This window comes from Chinchilla lanigera, unplaced genomic scaffold (assembly GCF_000276665.1).
Source record: "Chinchilla lanigera isolate Chin_1 unplaced genomic scaffold, ChiLan1.0 scaffold00022, whole genome shotgun sequence".
Classification (NCBI taxonomy): Eukaryota; Metazoa; Chordata; class Mammalia; order Rodentia; family Chinchillidae; genus Chinchilla; species Chinchilla lanigera.
In genome coordinates this window covers 15647834-15667850 of record NW_004955423.1, presented here as the reverse complement: position 1 = coordinate 15667850, position 20017 = coordinate 15647834, and the positions used below count along the sequence as shown (strand labels likewise).

The 20017-nt window shown below is 43.4% G+C and overlaps 1 protein-coding gene and 1 pseudogene across 1 annotated transcript in view; both read left to right on the top strand.

Moving 5' to 3' along the window:
* Ak5 (adenylate kinase 5) overlaps window positions 1–20017 on the top strand; it is a gene marked incomplete at its 5' end in the record, with an annotated part of 209082 nt that overhangs the window by 128464 nt on the left and 60601 nt on the right. Inside the window, 1 exon segment of the mRNA XM_005385219.2 lies at window positions 11541–11617. Coding sequence (XP_005385276.1) covers window positions 11541–11617 — 77 coding nt within the window.
* LOC102018302 overlaps window positions 18595–20017 on the top strand; it is a 3097-nt pseudogene continuing 1674 nt past the window's right edge.

Sequence of the window (20017 nt, the reverse complement as noted above, 5' to 3'; positions counted from 1 at the left end):
AAGTCACTGAGTCCCATGGGCCACAGTACACTGTGAGAACCAGCCACGTGTCTGGGGCTTTAATTAACCATGAAAGCTCTGTAGGCTGCTGGGAGGTTCATGGTGGCCCTTACAGCTGCATTCTTGCTGGCTTAAAAAAAGGGTACAAAACACGATGCAGAAGGAAGCCGGTGAGTCTGTTCCTTTCATTGGTTGAAGCTTTCCTTCCTGTCCTTGCAAACCTAAGTTCAGGTTGTTACAACACAGTGTAGGGCTGGGGAGATAGCTCAGTGGAACAAGCGCCTGCCTGACAAGCATGAGGTCCCAAGTTCGATTCCCAGTACCAAAAAATAATAATAATAATAATAATGCTGATTACAACACAGTGTAACAAGGGGCCCATGTTAGGGTAATAGAAAAAAAGAAAAAGAAAAGAAAACCTAACCTAACCATGCTTTGGGCCATGATTACAAGTCACAATTCTAGCCAGGTGTAGTGGCCCAGGGCTGTTACCATGGGTACCCAGGACAGGTTTCCAGGTTCCTGCTCCTGACCAAAAACTGGACATGGCACAAGGTTAAGGAAAAAGTAGCTGAGTTTAATAGGAGCATAACACAAATTTTGTCTTAAAGGCACAGAAACATAGGTCTGCCGGACCCGCATTTATTCTTCAGAATATTTCTATTGATGAATTATTAATTTTCATTTTATGAGCTTTGTTATATTAAACAATGAGTACTTAACAAGAAAAACAATCAAAAAATAAAGTATTAAGTTTTAAATGTTTATTGTTTATAAAAAACATCAAAATTTTCAACATTAACTTTTTTGGTGTAAAAAGTCTAAAAAAGAACAACACAAATAAATTCTTATATGAACTATAATGAAAATTCCAATAACACTTTACAAAAAAAAAACCTTTACTTCAATTATCACACCTAAGGCAGTCTACACACATGACAACCGCATGCTCCATACACACACATCGCTTACACTGACAGCACATGTCTTGTTCTCCTGGCCTTTTTGTAGGACATACTTGACATCTCAGTGGCCTTGCTGTTTTGTCAGGAGGTTTTTATTTTATTGTACAGTGTGTAGTTAACAGGAACATAAAATAAAGCATTAAATTCTTAATATGAATTGTGCATTTAGAACAGATAACATTTTCACATCAGCTCTATAGTTGCTTACCAAATCTAAAAGATAACATCAGAAACAAATTCCTATATGAACGACAATGAAATTCCAATAGAACTCTACCACAAAAATAAGCTTTGCTTCAAATGTCATACCCAAGGCAGTCTTCATGCATGACTGCTACATGTTCCATGCAGACATCTCGCTTACACTGACAGCACATGTGCTTAGCTTTCCTTTCCTATGTGGGAGTCTTGTCACCTACCTTCCTGTTTTGTCAGAAGCTACCTACTATATTGTATAACATGCATTTAGCAGAGAAATAAGATATGAATAAAATACAACATCAAATATGTAATGAGTGCTTAGAATGAATATCAACATTTTCACATCAGCTGTTTACTTACAAAACCTAAAAGATAACATCAAAAGTAAAAACCTATCTGAACTACAGTGTAAACACAAACAAAAGTCTACCACAGAAATAAGTTTTGCTTCACACCCAAGGCAGCCTTCACACATGACAACTGCATGTTCCATACACAAGTATCGCTTACACTGACAGCACATATATTTTGTTTTCCTGTACTTCCTTCTAGGGCACAGCTGACATCTTTTTTGTTTTCCTGTTGCTGTAGTAGGTCTTTGTGATGCTGTGCCTTCTTGTTCACCTGTCAGCTCAACAGTGTGCTCCACAATTTTTTGTATAGTTCTCTGGGCAGAAACATTTTGTGTTTCCTCTGCTATAAATGATCTCTAATGAGCTCCAGTCCCAATCCCCTTAAGAAAATTTCTCTGTGATATTTTTCACTTGTCATTTTCTTTGTAAACTATCCATCCTTTTATGCCATACATGTTTAGGGTCAAGTAAAACACAAGCATTGGCCAATGCTTCTTGTTTCAAGTGACATCATAGTTGCCACATAACTCATCAACAACATTTACACCACCTTTGGTTTTGTTGATGAAAATTTCCATCTCAGGCTTCCATGTTGTCAGGGTTTCCCTATCACTATTTCCATCCTGGTGAAATGTTGACATCAGCGGTACCAGTTTGTTTTTCTTTGCCTTATACAAGGCCAACATTGTATCTTTCTGAAATCCACAGATTATACTATACAATTCTTTGTTTTGAAATTACAGCATTTCATTTGGAATTTCTGCTGTGTTTCTTCATGTAGTTCCTGTGCTAGTCAACTTGTGCTCTGCTAGCAAATGTAACATCAGTCGGAAACTAGTAAAACAATTGTCAAATGTCACATTCTGATTAGTATGGGAGAGGGGAGCAACAAGTCTGTTCACATCATTTGGTTTATTACTGTATGAACAAAGACCAATGGCTGAGTTCCAGGATAAATGCCTAAAATGAAACCATAATAAGTCTTCACATTGCATAGGTGTAAATTTTTATGTCATATTTTGACCCATTGCTCTTCAATAAGTCTTTTATATTCCTACAATCACCATGAGAAATCTCTGCTAAGTACAGCAAACCTATGAATGCTTTCAGTTCAAATAGTAAGGTGTCTTAATAAATATATTTTTTAATATGACCCTTGGTGCATACAGAACATTTTACTTGCATTTCAGCTTTTGTGTATTTCACAGCATCTTGTAACATTTCATCTGTTATGATTTCTAACAGTGAGTGGAAGTACTGGGATTCTATCCAATACCTCTCACCCTGGACAACACCATCACTATATTTTCAGATCTAGTTCTAACATTGGATCACTTCATTTGGTTGTGTGGCCATTTTGCAACATTTTGACTAGTCAAATATGTACTCACATTGCTGTTTTCTTCATCATCTGAATCAAGGACACAATCAAGTGTCTGTATCAGTTGATTCTTGCTCCATTCCACTGCTCATATGGCCAACATCAAAGCCATCATTATCATCATCATCATCATCCACTCACACCATTCTTCTATTATGAAAGCATGTATTTTACCATAATGATCATCTTCATCATCCATGCATGAATAATGTGATGAGTCAGATTTGACTTCTACAAAACTTGCAAATCTGGTTTTTCATGTGCTGTTGTACTGAATTGGGCTACTTCTACCAGAAAGATGAAAAGAAAACTCTTTTTTAACAAATCCTGTAATAGTGTGGGCCTATTGGATCCTCTGTGATACTCAGGTAAACATATGCAAAACTAGCTAGATGGAGCATAAGGTGGGTAAAAATTCTATTTTGCCACTTTTGTACATGTGCACACACCTTGCCATTCATCATACTATGTGAGTAAACACATAGATTGCTTCCTGTATCCCTCAGGGAAAGGTTCTAAGAGGTATAGCCTGCTACTATTACACTAAAGTACAAATATACAGTAGAAAAGTAAGGGATGGGCCTGCTGGACCCAGTGTTATGTTCCTATGAAATTCAAAAGGCAAAGGTTTGCTCAGATTGAGCAGGTTCATGCCAGTAGAAAGGGAAATGGCCCAAGTGCTGAAGGATTTGAAGTGTTGTGCTGGGCCTAAAGCACCTCCCATTGGGTCTTCCAGACCATGAGTGACAGCATGATTGACAGGGTGCCGAGTCATGTCAGCTGTGTCTACTGCATATGTCTTTTCCCATAACTTACTCCGTTACAATGAACAAGTGAGATGCAGTCCATGTGCAGAGCTCTCAGTGAGCTCCCAGTGAAGAGCTCATTGAGGGCTGAAGAGCTATAAGTCATATCATGGAATTTCAGAATTTCCCGGGGGTCTTTGTTATTCTTAACTCTACCTCCAGGAAGTAGGCCTTAGGACAAAGGTCAGAGGGGCTGACCCATGTTCAAGTGAGTGGGAGACTCAATGCCTGACCCCCAAAATTTAAATCAGGAGAGATTTATTTTGGCTCACAGTTTTCAGAGGATTCAGTTTGATGTTGGCTGACTCAAACGCAGAAAGAGCAAAGCCAAAGGAAGAGGAGGAAGACTGCAGTTCCCATGGCAACCCATATTGGGTTAATAATATTCCTTAGTTATTACAGACTGATCAGATCTAAATAAAAAAAGGCAGATGGAATGATTTCAGGGCTCCAGGAGGACCAAAGCCCTCTCATGGAATTCTAGATTTTCTCTGGGCTAAGACCAACACCTTCTCTGAGTGGCCCATATTTATTTGGTTATCAGAAGAAGAAAGGGGAATACTCAAGAAGGGCAGAATTACTCAAGGACTTCTCCAAGTAATGTACTAAATTAATCCTTAATAAGGATTAAGTTAATCCACCCAGGAGTGAGATGCCTGCAGCTATAGTCTTCATCTAGTTGAAACTGGATCCAGGTGTCCTTGGCTATGATTTTTGTCTTATCTTTTGAGGCTTTTTTACTTCATCCACCATTATAGGTTTTAGTAGGGATTAGTGACTCATGGAGGTTCACTTACTATAAGTGATTGCCCACTTCCAAACAAGAGGCCTAGGCTTTGGACAGATTCACAAGTAAACATAAAAAAGCCAATTGGTTAATTTAAGTCCTGCTCAGGGCTGCTTTATAGCGGTCTCCATCAAGCCAGGAAGCACAGAGAGAAGAGAGAAGCCAGGAAAGAATGCACCTTTTGGGGTCACTCCTCTAGTGACTGCCCCACCAGGAATCCTCCCAACAGCACCCTCAGCTAGAAGCTCCTCCCTGGACAGGTCCCCTGGGGAGGATGCATTCCCACAGGCCAGTCACCTTCCAAGCACAGGAGACTTGGGGGACTTTTTAGTTCTAAACCGTAACAAATACCCTGTCTCAAAATAAAAAAAAAATTAAAAGGGCTGGGCATGTAGCTCAGCGAGAAAGCCCTGTGTTCACTCCCCAATACCACAAATTAATTAATTAATTTAAAATGAAAGAAAAAGTTACAATTCTTCCAGGATACGTTCACTGGGCAATTCATAAAGGTTTCTGCTAGGCTGCCTGGAAAAAGCACCTCTTCCTCTTGGGACCCACTCCCACCGCACCTGCCTCTCTCTTGGTCTGTCTTCCTTCTCTCTGGCTCTGGCCCAACTCAGCAGCCCATGTGGTTTCAGCTCTCAGCTCTATGGGGCGTGGCTCTTAATTTTTTTTTCTTTACATTGCAGCCGAGAACTTTGAGTTTCACTTTTACAGGGGAAGGGTGGTTTTTGTTCTTTGGATTTTGAGGGCTTCTTTGAGACAGAGTCCCACTGTGTGGTTGAGGCTGGTCCTAAACTCACAATGCAGCCCAGGCTGGCCTCAAACCCAAAGCAATCCTGAGTACTGCGACCACAGACAGGCATGTGCCACCATACCCAGCTGGGTTTCCTTTTTTGAGGCCATGATTCAGATAAAAGGTGAGGACTAAGAAGATTATTTTTAAAAATAGAAGTTTTATGATGCATATACTGTATTCAGATACAGTGAACACAGCTTGTCCACAAGCCCCCCGAGCGTATAAACTGGCTCCTCTGTGGAGCAGCCCCTTCCCTAAGCGGGAATGGGTGTGCCTCTGTGAGTGAGGATAATCTTAGTGCTCCCCATGTGCAGCCTGCTCATCTGGAGCCACATATCCCTCTTTGCCTAAATCCGAGGCTCCAGCTTCCCTCCACTTGTGTGGCCTTCACCTTTCCCTTATGCAGAGGCCCTGCCTTCTTTGGCCAAGTTTGGTGGCACTGATGTAGTGTGGTCCCTCACACTCCTCGGGTCTTAGGCTCAGCTTTGACCTTCATCTGAGTTATTGCATTAAAAGGTTAACAACAAAAGCACCCGGGCCATAAAAGGCTAACTGTTTAACATTTTCAACCAGTATTTGAAGCCACCTAAGGAAGCTTGTTGGAATGTAGAATTTTAAGAAGGGCAAGGGTGTCCTTCCAGGCAGAGGCGCAGAGCAGACAGCTGATGCGAACTCTCCTACGCGTTCTCCAGTGATATTTACCAAAGGTCTGCCTATTTCGAGAAAGGCAGAGAACTGAGAACAGGGAGGATCTTGTAAACAGAGCCACTGCTCTGAAACATGCTGTGCTCCTGTGCTTTTTCATGTTAATATTGTATTCAGAATGTATGATCCTTTAAAAGTAACAAACACCTTCTCACTAGATAGTCTCTGTTGGCTGCTACAGCTGATTGGCGCTTTACACACACACCCCACTCAGGGGCTCGCTAGAAGTAGCGTTTCTGAAGTGTAACTTTGTCCTGGTGAATGTTTAAATTTTTAAAAATCATCACAGTAAAAAACACATTGCCATTAATCTTCACTCCATCATTCTTGCCACTTTTGGAAGTTCTTGTGTGAGTGTCTTTATGAGGTGTGATTAAAATTTATATATTAAATATATACATAATAATACATATAAGATATATATAAAGGCAGACTCATAAATTATGGCAGTGTGTCCTCAGCCACCTGTTCACCAGATCTGGCACTGTGTGACTTCTGGCTCTTCCCCAAAGTCAAAGTGACCGTGAAAGGTAAACGTTTTGAATTGATTCAGGACATTGAGGCAGCGCCAACAAGCGCAACTAAAAAACTCACGAAAGGAGGCTTCCAGAACTGCTTCAGAAAGTGGCAAGAACAGTGGGACAAGTGTGTTGGAAGCAAGGAAGGACATTCTGAGGGGGATTAGTGGTAATGTGTCTTTTTTTGTAAAGATTAAGAATGAAGACACGCGGCAATGTGTCTTTGACTGTAGTATTTTTATTTGCATGCACCATATTTTTTGATCATTCTCATAAGTGGTGGTGACTCGCCCAATGAACAGGGCACGCCTGCGGCCTCTGTGCATGAGCTGTCAGCCTCCAGGTTTGTCCCTCGTCTCTTCCCTTCTCTCCAGACTCTGCTGAATGTCAGCTTCCCAAGCTCTCCTGTCACCACCCTGTGTGTGGCCTTCATCTCTTTCTCTGGCTGGCCCTTCTGCAGAGAGCAGGCAGAACTGTTCACCACCCGCTTCCCTCAGGAGGCCCTCGGTAGCCGCTCTCATCAAAGGCTTTGCCACCTCACTCAGTCCTCTCCTGTCTGTCAGGGACCCTGCCGCAGGCCTTTGCACTTGCTCTTCCAGTCACACGAAAGCCCATCCCCTTTGCTACAGCCCTCTCTGGCCAGGTCCAGCTTTGCTCTTCAGAATGAAGGCAAGCTGCTCATCCCCATCCGAGCCTAGAGAGGCCCTTGTATCATGGTATCATGGCACCCTGTGCATCTCCTTCCTTCTGCACATTTAGCATTTATCACAATCATGATTCCACAGTCAGCCATGAAAGGATTCTTTGTAAACATATATTTCCCTTATACAGCACAAGACTCCATGTGGATGGAGTGTGTGTGTGTGTGTGTGTGTGTGTGTGTGTGGTGATGCCCCGTGAGAATCTCTCAGGAGATGTCTTGAAGGCTCCTTCCCGCGACCTTGTTGGTTCTTGCGGCAGGCTCGTCTGTCAGGCGAGGTGGTAGCACCTTCTCCGCAGGACGGTGGGAAGGGTAATTGGTTTCTGTGTGTAAAGTGTGAGTGTCGTGTTGGAAAGGCCATGTATGAGTTACCATCTTTGCTAAGGACCTGAAGGCTCCCAGGGAGTGACCACGTCTTGTATAACTCCTTCCATGTCTTAGATTTGCGTCTACTCCCTCCTCCCTTCCCCAAACCCCATTCTGGAGTAACTGGAAAATCCCCTTCCCCTTCTTGAGCAGGACAGGGCCTCAGGAGCCCACCTCACCACCCAAAAGACTGTGGAGAGGTTCTCCCCAGGAAATCCAGTGCTCTTCGTCCAGGGGCCCTGACACAAACTGTTACCAACACTCTCCGTGCCTGGTGGGATCAGAGCAGGATTGTCAGTGCCGAAGGCAGATCAGGAACTTAGACAAGCAGGTGCTTGATGTTTGCAGAGCGAATGAATGGGATGAGATATAAATGTCCTTTCATTCATTTCCAGTCATTTGCCATACAGGTATTACATGCAGATAGCTTCAAACTGTGTTTTTAGATCCAGGGATGAAACACACCCTAGCCTTCCAGGCCAGCTTGCAGTTTAACAGGGGTGGGAACACAAGAGCAAGTGCTTTCTTTAAGGGAGAAAGATAAAGTGTGGGGAAGCTTTATTTTCCTCTGCCCTTCGCTATTGAAGAAGCCTTACATTCACAGTGTCCTTTTATTTGAAAGTGAGAAGGGGAAGGATCCTCCTCAAACTCTAGACTGAAAACACACTGGAAGGAAAACATCTGTCAGTACTACAGAAAGGGGTGTGGTGAGACGCTGGCAGCTCTAACGCAGCAATGACAACTTCACCTTCAAATTGAAGGACACACCCTGAAATAGTATTTCTCTGAGGACCACACTATGTCTAACTCTAGAGGCGCTGAGCGTTCTGTTCAGGGTGCTACATCTCAGCTCAGACCTTCTCTGGTATCTATAGGAAAGATATTTTTAAGTCTGAAAAGAAATTGAGAAATTCAAAACAGGGACAAATGAGAGCCACACTATCACTTTTTCAAAATGTCCTGCTATCTTTTCAAGTAACAAAATCCTTGCTGTTGTCTTAGACAACAAAAATGACAAATGACAAAAAGACAAAAATGTGTACATATTCCTGTATTTACCTCCCTTTTCCCTTGCCAAACCGTGGACTATTATGAAAGGTCCCGTCTTCAGCGACGCAAACAACCAGTGAAAAAAGAAAAAGAAAGCTCAGTCATCCTCCGAGCTGATAATGATATCCTTTGTCTATCACCTCCCGTGATATAGTAATACTCCTGTTGCCAGGAGCAACAGTGTGTCAAGAAATTCCATCCCTTAATGATAGAATAAAATTTCTGGTAAAAGCACTTGATTAGCAAATCCGATCTCTTTTGCCGTCTAAGCAAGAGATTTATTTTTTAACAAATAAGTCTTTTCATGCTGTCATTCCTGAAAACAGTTTTCTAATAATGTTGCTCCCGTTTCAAGTATTAATGTGCAATATCTGTTAGCTAGGTTGTTTAAGAGCCCTTCACATGGTACTTTCTGAACACAATTTGAAGAACAGTTTCCAGTTAAATAAGTAGGACATAAGAACAAACAGCAGCTATGTGTTTCATAGGATTCTGTGCTCAGGTCGTATTGCTAAAGCCACGTGAATCACCCCACGTAGAGATGGGAAGAGGGTAGCATTTGAATCCTCATGGCTACCCCCACTGCACTGGCTTCAATAGTGGAAGAAATGAAAGTTAAATCTAATCTGCATTACTTTTCACGATGCTGTCGATAGTAGCCACCCAGAAAGGGACATTGATCGTCATCAGCTTGAGGAAGACCCCTGAATCCACTTCCGATTCTTCTGTGTCCCCAGCCACCCTCTGATCCACCACACCATAAGCCTTGTACTACTTTTCTCCGAGAGCAGTGTGGACAGCACCCCCTCCAGGTCCCCTCTGCTAGAGTACAGTAGAGAAAGGCAATACTGTATTATGAAACCATTTGGATTCCTCCTGCTTGGAATCTGGAGTCAGCAGGGTATGCTGGAAGAAACGGGAGCTACAGGGCGAATCTTGGACCTAACATGCTCTGCACTGACCTTCGTCAGCAATTACTACCCACACCATTGGTAGCACACAGAGGAGCAAAGGCTGCCCTGTGCTGTGCCTGGTGCCCCGAGTTGTTCTGGGACCACCTTAAAACTGCAGGTGGTCACTTGATGGTTGGTTACTTTTCCAGAACAGTTTCATGGCTCAAGGACCTCCACCTTGGAAAACTTCCTCACACTTTAAAAACAATTAAAGACACAAACACAATAAACAACAGATAACACCACTCAGTACTTAGTTTGGTAATTAATGCCTTGTGCTTAGTCACTTTGGGAGACCACAGGGACAGTAATAAGAGAAGAGATGAGATGGGAAAAGACTCAGAGGACACACCTTGACCCCTGTCTTGGAAGAGTGTGAGACACATATCTGAGACCCATCAACATCCAAAAAGTATATGCTTAATTTTTTAAAAATCTATCTTCATTAAACATTTCCTATACTAAGAATCGCTTGGCAAGACCAAGTTTACAGTGAAACATGAGGTGGTTTACTATTTGAGAAGCTATGTAATCTTTTATGGCAGCACTGAATTCTGTCTTCCTGACTGGTTAGGTGGGGTGTATTTACCAGCAAGAAAGAATTGCTAAATGAGAACCCCAAGTCAATTGTGTTTTGGGAAGCTATGGTGAAAATTACCGGTTTAAGTCTGTGCCTTAGGGATTAATGGGTTAGCGATTTAATATCAACTATAACACCCAGGAGAAACACTCTCTCTAGTAATGCAGTAAGTCAACCTGATTTCTCACCTTCAGGGCTAAGATGATCCCCAAGCTTGAGGGGAAACTTCTCACACATTCACAGAGTGAGCAAACTCAGAAATGGAAGATGCAAAAGAGAATATATTTTATAATATTAAATATATTTTATTTCTGGAAATCCTTCGCTGTTCTCTGATACTGTGTGAGGGGGATCCGCCAGATAGATCCAGGCTCTCCTGTACGGTGAGCAGTGACTGTCAAGTGTACACCCCATGGTAAGAGAAGAAACAGCTACATTTATTGTAGGTAACGGGGAGACGCACCCACGGCAGCTCTGAACAGAAAAGTGGTGTTGGGGCAACACAAAAATAAAAGCACAGCACACACAGATACATCAGGCTTTCTGTGACCCAATCCCAGAGGCCCCTGGTTGGATCTCGGGGTGAGAGTGTCAGGAGTGACTGGGTGCTGTGTCTCCCAAGTCTTCCCAGACTTCATTCTGATTAAATTAGATGCATGAGATGCAGTCCACCTTTATGAACCTTTAACAAAGTTTGAAGGAGTGAAAGGTCGCTGAAGGTCGGGTCAGGAGCTCTAACAGGAGTGTGCCGCAGGAGTGCAGCGCTGGAGATTTCCGGGGTTTGTGCTGTTCTCTGTGCTGCCTCTCTGAGAATGGTGGAAGGAGGATGGGCCCTGGTACTGCGCAAACGCAAGCCTCCCCGCCTGCCTTGCGCTGCCTGTACTCCTGCTGCAGTTCCTGGTACCCACTTGATGCTGCTTTTCCTGGACACTGTTCACCCTCAGAGTTCAAGCTTACAGCTTGGTTCCCTGGGAGGAATCCAACCCCGCCCCACCCTCACCGCCACATTCAGCAGCTCATTCGCGCTCATTTCTCAATCTTGCTGTTGACACATTACTCTCCTCCCGATATTGTCTTTCTCTCAGCGGCGGCGACAGCACCCAGAGTCTCTGTGTCTTCTGTATTCTGCCCAGCAACAGCACCTAGCTGATAGGAGGACTTAGAAACGTCCAGGACCGGCCAGGGATGTAGCTCAGTGGCACAGCGCCTGCCTGGCAAGTGCGAGGTCCTGAGTTCAATTCCCAGTGCCCCCAGAAAAGAAATGATTAGGAACTGAATGTGATAGTAGAACCCCAGAGACCCTCTTGGGAGGTGGCTTGCTTTAGAAACACACATGGACAACCTTCATCAGATAATCTTGTCTTTCCTCAACCTAGGTTCAGGGGACTTTGACCCTTCCATGCTGTTGGACCCTGGAGACATCATAGATCCAGAATCTGATTATGAAGACCAGGTAATTAAAATCTAAAAATATTTCTCTACTTGGGTGCTTTTAATTTTAGATTTTATAAATGTTTTATGAATATTAAGATTATAAATCATTCTGTGAAATCTTTACAGACAACGGATAATATAATTCATGAGACGCTGTAGTAACCTACAGATTTCTTGCACTGTTTGGTTCTTCTGCCCTCCCTTATTCACAGATCCAAAATTAATTCATTAACAGTTCGTTGCTGGGTGTGGTGGCACACACCCATAATTCCAGCAGTTGGGATGCTGAGGCAGGAGGACTGTCATGAGTTTGAGGCCAGCCTGGGCTACAAAGTGAGTTTAAGGCCAGCCTGAACTCACTACATTGCAAGACCCTGTCTCAAAAAACACCGTTCAAAAATAGTTAATTTAGGTAATCAAGGAAAGGTTTGTGGCCAAAAGTTATTTAGTATAGAAATATTGCCAAGAATTTGCCATATATCCTTGCCTCCCACTAGTAAACTAAGAATACATACCAAGCACCAGCTACACACTCAGGGCTCTGCTATTCTATTTTTAACCCTTGCAAGGGAATGAGGATCAAGAGAACACAGCCAGGGACTTAAATATATGTTCTCTTTGAATAAAACTGAAGACAGTTATCTGGGTCATTTTCCTGTCCCTATTGTCATGGGGTTTTTTAGTTGTTTTTTAATTTTTTAATTTATTTTATTTTATTTTAAAGATAAAAGAATGAAAACATGTTAACAGACATTTACAAAATAACGCAAAAACAATACAAACAATGCAGAATTTCAGACAAGGTGATAGGAAATTAACAGTGGTTGTTGTGTTACATATTGATATCTTCAAACTGGTTACTGTCATATTTTAATGATCCAAAATAGTTAGCAAATGATCCCACTCCCTGCTTGGGCTTCATTGTTAACGAAGGGTGTCAGAAAGCTCCTCCAAATCACCGTGCCCCTCAGCCACGGCTGACAGCCGAGCCAGCATGCTGTGGGGGGCAGTTCATGTCGCAAATAAGCAGATATGGCCAGTGTCCATGCATGATGGCTGGGCATACATTTCATATGTTTATTCAGTCACTATTTTATGAGCATTGAGTTTCTTCCTTATATCACAAAACAGGAAGAAGATAGAAGCCAGGGCTTGGGGTAGCTCAGTGGCAGAGTGCTTGCCCAGCCTCCACAAGGCCCTGGGTTTGATTCCAGCACTACAAAAACAGAAAAAGTAAGAGGTAGAACTTGCGATCACACTCAGCCATCTGACCTCAGTCAGAGCCAGGGTCAAGATCGATGGGATGGACCACTGATGGCGAACCTTTTAGAGCTCTCAGTGATAACAAACAGCCGGCTGCAGCACAGGGGCCATGGCTTCCCCTCCTCTGGGCCAGACTGTGCTGGCGTCCTCGGATAGGGTAGGGACCAGCAGTGTTTTCCAGGTTCTTGCTTGTCCCGATCAATGAATTGAGCAGAACAGTCGGTGAATGTGAAAGATTACCATTTATTTTAGGGCAGAAATAAGAAAAGGGAAAAGAGGAAGAAGCACAAAAGAAATGCTTAGGAAGAGAACGGTGCTTTGAAGGAAAAAGAGAGAAGATGCATCCTGCCAGCAGGATGGTCACTCCAAGAACAAGAGGGCAGTGCCCCCAAGGTCCATTGCTGCTGTCTTTTTAGGCCTAAACTGCCCGGCCTGGGCTCAAACTTGCACTCTGCTTGCCTCAGCCTCCCAGAATGCTGGGATTATGGGTATGCACCACCACGCCTAGCTATGCCCTTTTATAAAGAACCTCCAAAAGGATCATGGGTAGGGAGAAGATCCTGAAGAAGGAACCTCTGCTCTTATTTGCATATGACCTCTTTCATATTTGCATATGACCTCATCTCACATCCTGGTCATTGGCTCCATCTAGATGCCAGGAAGAGGAAAATGGAGCTTCTTTGTGTGCCCAGAAAGGGAGAGGTGATGCCAGCCTCAGCCGAAAGGCTCCTGCTCTGCCCATGGGCTGCAGCACAGCCCTCCATGTGGCCATTCTCTCCTACTCTCTGCTCACATTCCTGAACCCCTCACTGGTCCATTATTGATACATGAGTGCCCCCCAGCATCTACTGTGGCCCCTTGCTCCTCACCACATGGGTTCTCCTTTGCAAAGCTTGGAGCGGCCAAGGTTTCAGCTTCCTAGAGCTCCCTGGAGAGCCCTTGTTGCACATGTCTGCCTGCTGAGCAGCACTGGCTGGATTTCCCATGAGCGTTGCCACAAAACATGTCCAAAACCCAGTGCACAATCTTCCCCCACAAAACCTGCTCCTCCTTCTGCCTCCTCTATTTCTGTGAATGATCACCATCACCCCCGCTGCCCAAGCCAGAAGCAAGGTGTGTTCCCAGCCCGCTTCTTTCCCTCCTTCCCTACATCAGCGAGGTCAGGACACTCGTCAGTTCTCCTGGCCAGGCATGGTCCCCTCCTCTCCCGTTCCACTGCCCCTGCCTGGTTCATGTCCTCAGTCCCTCTCTGGGACCACAGGGACAGCCTCCCAATCTAGCTCCCTGGCCCTGGTCTCATCTGCCAACATGATCTTTGTGAAATCGGTTCAGTCGTGGAGATGCACTGCTTATAACTCTTCTTGGCTCCCCATTGATTTCACAGTTAAAAGAGAACCTGTTGGCATAACACGTGGAAACTCCCAAATCAGAATCAGACCCCTTCATTCCTCTCCAGACTCATCCCTTGCCAATCAGCAGAACACACTGACTGCTCCACCCACAGTGATCCATTTGCCCTTCCTTCTAGCGGGCTGTGCTGTGGGTCCTTTCCCTCTGAAGCAAAACTTCCAGCACCCCTTTCCTTCATCTGGGACTGCCCCCAGTCCACCATTGGGACCAGACACTCCCCCATACGCTGTTAGCCTGTTTTGCGGCCACATGATACCTGTATTGCAATACTCGACTGCATTCCATGGACTGCACCCCGCTCTGTGTGACGTCAGTGCCTGCTGCACAGCTTGGAATGTGGCAGATGCTCAAGAATACCCACCGTTTTTAAATCCAAGACAAGGAATTCTTTTACTTATGAGTGATTGGGGGGGATAACATCTAAACTTCCTCTGAGCTTCAGTTTCCTCTTCTAGGAAATACTGACAACCCTTCTTAAAAGAACTGCTATTTGAGGCAGGGCGTGCAGGGTATCTCAAAAGGAGCAAATTCTCAAAATCAGGAGTCCTCAACAGGGAGATCTTTTGCTAATGGGAAGGGGAACAAGAGATGGAGGGAGGGGGAAGGAGGAGAGGGGAAGGTGATGCAAAAAGAATTAAGATGTGTTTCAACATGCACAACTCCCAAGGAATGTAATCGTTATGTACTACAGCCCCGGACTAGTAGAAAAACTAAAATTAAAAAAAGAATAGGAGACCTCCCCTTTGCCCCCAGACCTGACTTCCACCGGACTTCTCAGGTATCAGGGATCCTCCAGAGCTGATTCTTTTTTTCTAACTATATATATATAATTTTTTTTATTTTTTATTAGTACATATTTATGGTACATAATGATTGCATTCATCCTGAGGAATCTCCTGACTTCTTCTATCACATATATATTTTTCTTATATAAGAAACTGTGGTATTAAAGCTGATTTATTTCACTTAACATAGTGGTCTCAAAGTGCATCCATTTTCCTACAAACTCAATATTCCCTTCTTTGTGGCAGAGCAGTACTCTATTGGGTATAGATACCACATTTTCTTTATCCGTGCTCCTGTTGAGGGCTAGAGAGGCCCATAGCTGACTTCTTCAGCTCAGTAAGTGCTACTTGTCTGAGCTCTTCCCATTTCTGCGCTGTCAGATGAGGAGCTTAGAGGTTGCCACTCTTTCCTAACAGCACGTAAGAAGCTCAGCAAACTGAAAAATCAACCTTCTTGCACCCGTGAGAGAAGTAAGAGCACAGGACCAACCACTACTCCAAAACTTGGAGAGCAGATGGGCAAATCTAGAAAACCACTGCTTACCTTCACAGAAATCCCCACAGGAGCCAGTGCCAGGTGGAAAAAATGAACAAGGGCAATTGCTGGGGACTTGGTGTAGATGAGTCTCAGAGGAACCCAGGCTGAGGGAGGCCCCACACCCTTGTGACCATCACCATGCAAAGAGAGCAATGTCAGGTTCTCACATTGAGTATCAGAAAAAATCCCCCCAGGTTTCGAAGGGGGAGGAAGAAAACCACTGAAATATGCCGGGCATTCTGTTCTTCTTCACAAGGCCTGAAGAACTCTCCTACCAGAGGCAGACACCGGGAGGAGCAGAAAAGGCCCAAGGCCTTCCCCATCTAGTTGCCCTGTCTCATCCAAAGGGATAAAAAAACAAGAACCACCAGTGACAGTCACAGTTCTGTGACCCAGACTCACCAAAAGGCTGAGACCCAGTGCTGTTCTGCAGTTCCTTTGCCCGTGTACATCATGCCCATCCATTAAGAGGAAACAATAAAGCATAGCACGGGACCAGACACAGTGTGGCTACAGAGAACAAACGTCTGAACCTGAGGCATATGTGGAGGGAATGGAGGAATGATCAAGGCAGGAATTTGTTAAAACTGAATAACATGCTTAGGACTCTCATGAAAGAGAAAGAAGACAGCACGTGAGAACAGTGAGTAATGTAAGCAGAGAGACAGAGATTATGAAAAGGAATCGAAAGGTTAGAGGTCAGAAACACTGAGGCAGACGTGAAGGATGCCCTTGATGGGTTTCTCTGTCATAGACCCAGGACCTCTGGGCTTGTGAAGATGACAGTAGGAACTTCCACAACTAAAAATAAATGAGAAAAGAAGCCTATTGGCGGGGAGTGGGGACAGAATATTCAACAACTGTGGGACAGCTACAAAAGGTGTAGCATGCATAATGGAAAAACCAGAGAAGAAAAACAAAAGAACAAAAGCAATGTTTGAAGTAATAATGACTGAATTCCACTCCCTCCCTGACAAAACAATAATGCAGGACATGAAACCACAGTCCAGGAAGCTCAGAGAGTGCCAAGCCAAGGCTGCAGGCCAAAAACACATCAGAACGACACCTAGGGAGAGCGTCTCAGCCTGCAGGACATTTTTAAAATCTTGCCAGGCGTGGGGGTGCGCACCTGTAATCCCAGCCCTCAGGAGGCTGAGGCAGGAGAATTGCAGTGAGTCCAGGTTCAGCCTAAGCTACATAATGAGTTCAAGGCCAGCCTGAACTACATACATACAACACCCTGTCTCAAAGAAAAATAAATAAATAAATAAATAAATTCAAACAAACAAATTTATTTTAATATTATTATCTTTCTCCTTGAAAGAACCAGAGAGAGAAAACACCTTACCTGTACAGGAACAAAAATAAGAATTATACCTGAGTTCTCTTCAGAACCTTGCAAGTGAAAAAGAGAAGGGAATGACATAAAGTGTTAAAAAGGAAAAAACCCTAAAATTCTATACCTCACAGAATTATCCTTCAAAAATAAAAAGAGAGACTTTCAACAAAGAAAAATTGAGGGAATTTATAGCCAATTGACCTGCCTAGCAAGAAATGCTTTTTAAAAACTCTTTAGAGAGGAGGAAAATGATACAGTTCAGGAACTGAGATCTCCATAAAGAAAGGAGGAAGGCTGGGGATATGAGGCAGTGGCACAGTGCTTGCCAGGCAAGCGCAAGGTCGTGAGTTCGATTCCTGGTACCAAAAAAGAAAACAGCCTCCAAGAATGAGTCAGTGACAGGAAAATAAAAATTTATTTTTCATATTCTTAATTAACAGGTAAATGTTCAAAATAATAGCAACAATGTATTTGATTATGTATGTGTGTACATACATATATGTGTGTGTATCTATATGTGTATATGTATGATAAATGACAGCAATTATACAAGGGACAGAAGGAGGAATTAAAGAGTATTTTGTCATGACAAGGGAGCTGCACTACCTGTGAGGTAGTGTGATGTTATTGGAAGTGGGCTTGGAGGAGTTGTAAATGGATCGTGTTCAGTGCTGAGCTACCACTCCAGAGGCAGTGCTGTGGTTCAGACACGGTTTGAGGGAGTCACCCACCCAGTGCTGGAAGCTCGGAGCTCAGCATGGCCGTGTGTACAGGAGGGGGATCCGTGAGAGGTGGAGTGGTGTGGGAGGTGACAAGGTCACTGGGGGATAAATGACTTCTCCTGAGACCCACTCAGTTTCTGTAAGAGTGAGTTGTTGTAAAAAGAGTCATCCCGGCCCAGAGTCACTCTGCCATGTCCGATGCAGCCAGAGACAAGCACATGGCAGTGCCATACTCCTGAGTCCCCCAAACTGTGAACTAAATAAACTTCTCTTTTCATAAAGGGTCAACCTGGAGTGGTGTGTTAGAGCAACCGAAAATGACTAGACAAAAGAAAGTATGGAAGGCAAAAGCAGGAACAAAGAGCAAGGGAAACAGGTGGAAAAGAATAACAGTATGGTAGACACTAATCCAGCTGCAGCACTGATCAGTTTATATGCCAGTGCTCTAAAAGTACCAATTCTAGGACAGAGACCATCGGAGTGGGTCACAAACTCACATTCCACTATATATTGCTACTAGAAACTTGGCTTAAATATACATACACATGTAGATTAAAAGTAAAGTAATGAGATGCACCACAACAAAACTAATAGAAGGAAAGCAGGAGTGCCTACATTGATTAAAGATGGATCAAACTTCAAAGCAAAGAAAATCATCAGAGATTTAAAAATGGCATTACACTACATAATGACAGAGGAGCTGATACTCCAGGAAGACATAATAGTCTTTAACATGAGTGTATCTAACGACAGAACATCAAAACAACATTAACAAACACTGGCAGAAATTGGTAAGTTCATCATTCCAGCTGGAGACCTCAACGTCCTCTCTCTGAAGTGGACAGATCCAGTAGGCAGAAAATCAGTTAGGATGTAGTTCAGATGAACAGAACCTGCGGTGAACAATGGAATGTACATTCTCCTCAAACACACGGGACATTCACTGAGACAGAATGCATTCTGAGTTATAAAATATACAAAACACACATTAATAAGTTTAAAAGAATCAATACAGGGTCTGTCCTCAGATAACAATGGAATTAAATCAGAAATCAATGACAGAAATACGAATGAAAAATCTCAAAATACTTAGTGACTAGGCAGCATGTTTCTAAATAACAAAGAGTCAAAGAAGAAATCTCAAGAGAAATCTCTCTTAAAATACTTTGAGCTAAATGAAAATGAAAAAAATAAAATGGAAAATATAACCAAAAAAATTGTAGGATGTGGCAAAATTAGTGCTGACAGTAAAATGTACAGGGCCAGATGTGTATATTATATATACACTGGATGCGTATATTAGAAAACACAGGAGAGGTACTATCCAGAGTACAAGCTCCTGCCTTAAGAAACTAGAAAAAGGAGGACAAATTAAATCCAAAGAAGAAAAGAAGAAATGAACTAATAACAGAAATCCATGAAATTAAAAACAGAAAATCAACCAAATCAAAAGCTAGGTCTTCACAATGATCAATTCAATGCAGAAACTTGGTATTCTTGCACTCGTAGTCTGGTGTGGTTCACATGGGTCAACTTGGCTGACCTTAGAAAGTTCCAAGCTGGACTATCAAGTAAACCAGAATGGTCCCTGTCCCATCAGCAAGATGGTGAAGCCCAGGTTTGAAGGATGGAGTAGCATCAAGCCGTCCAAAGCCAGCACAAACCCAGATCAAGTTCAGAGAGCAAAAGGCCAAAGCATGAGGGGCCGGGCTACCATCTGGTGCTTAAACATGTGTAGGGAAAAGCAGCACAGCAACAGTGGTGGTAAAGTGACAAAACCTCTGCACTATCAGTCAGCGGTAGCTCCTGGCACAGTGGCACAAGTAGAGCCCCATACTAAACGGTTTGGAAACACACGTGTGATGAGGCAGTCATTATTACAAACACCTCAAGAGGAAATGGATACAGTTCTGCAGGATCCATACAAAGTTGTCGTGAAACATTGCAAGTTACCAATGCACATTCTTGATAGCTGAAAGTGTTGAAACTATATCTAAGTCACAGAGGACGTGGCCAAATTTATTTGTGAGCAATATGCAGTTGCTTAAAGAAAAAGCTGAGATGTCCACTGAGAGCTATGACCAGGGCAAGGGTTGTGATTTGATAACCAAAGACACTGGTGTGAGAAATGAAGTCCAAGAAGAGACATGTAAGAAGGAACAGTCAAAAATATAAATAGGGATAGGAATAGGGATAGGGATAGGAATAGGGATAGGGATAGGGATAGGGATAGGGATAGGGACAGGGATAGGGATAGGGATAGGGACAGGGACAGGGATAGGGATAGGGATAGGGATAGGGATAGGGATAGGGATAGGGATAGGGATAGGGATAGGGATAGGGATAGGGACAGGGACAGGGA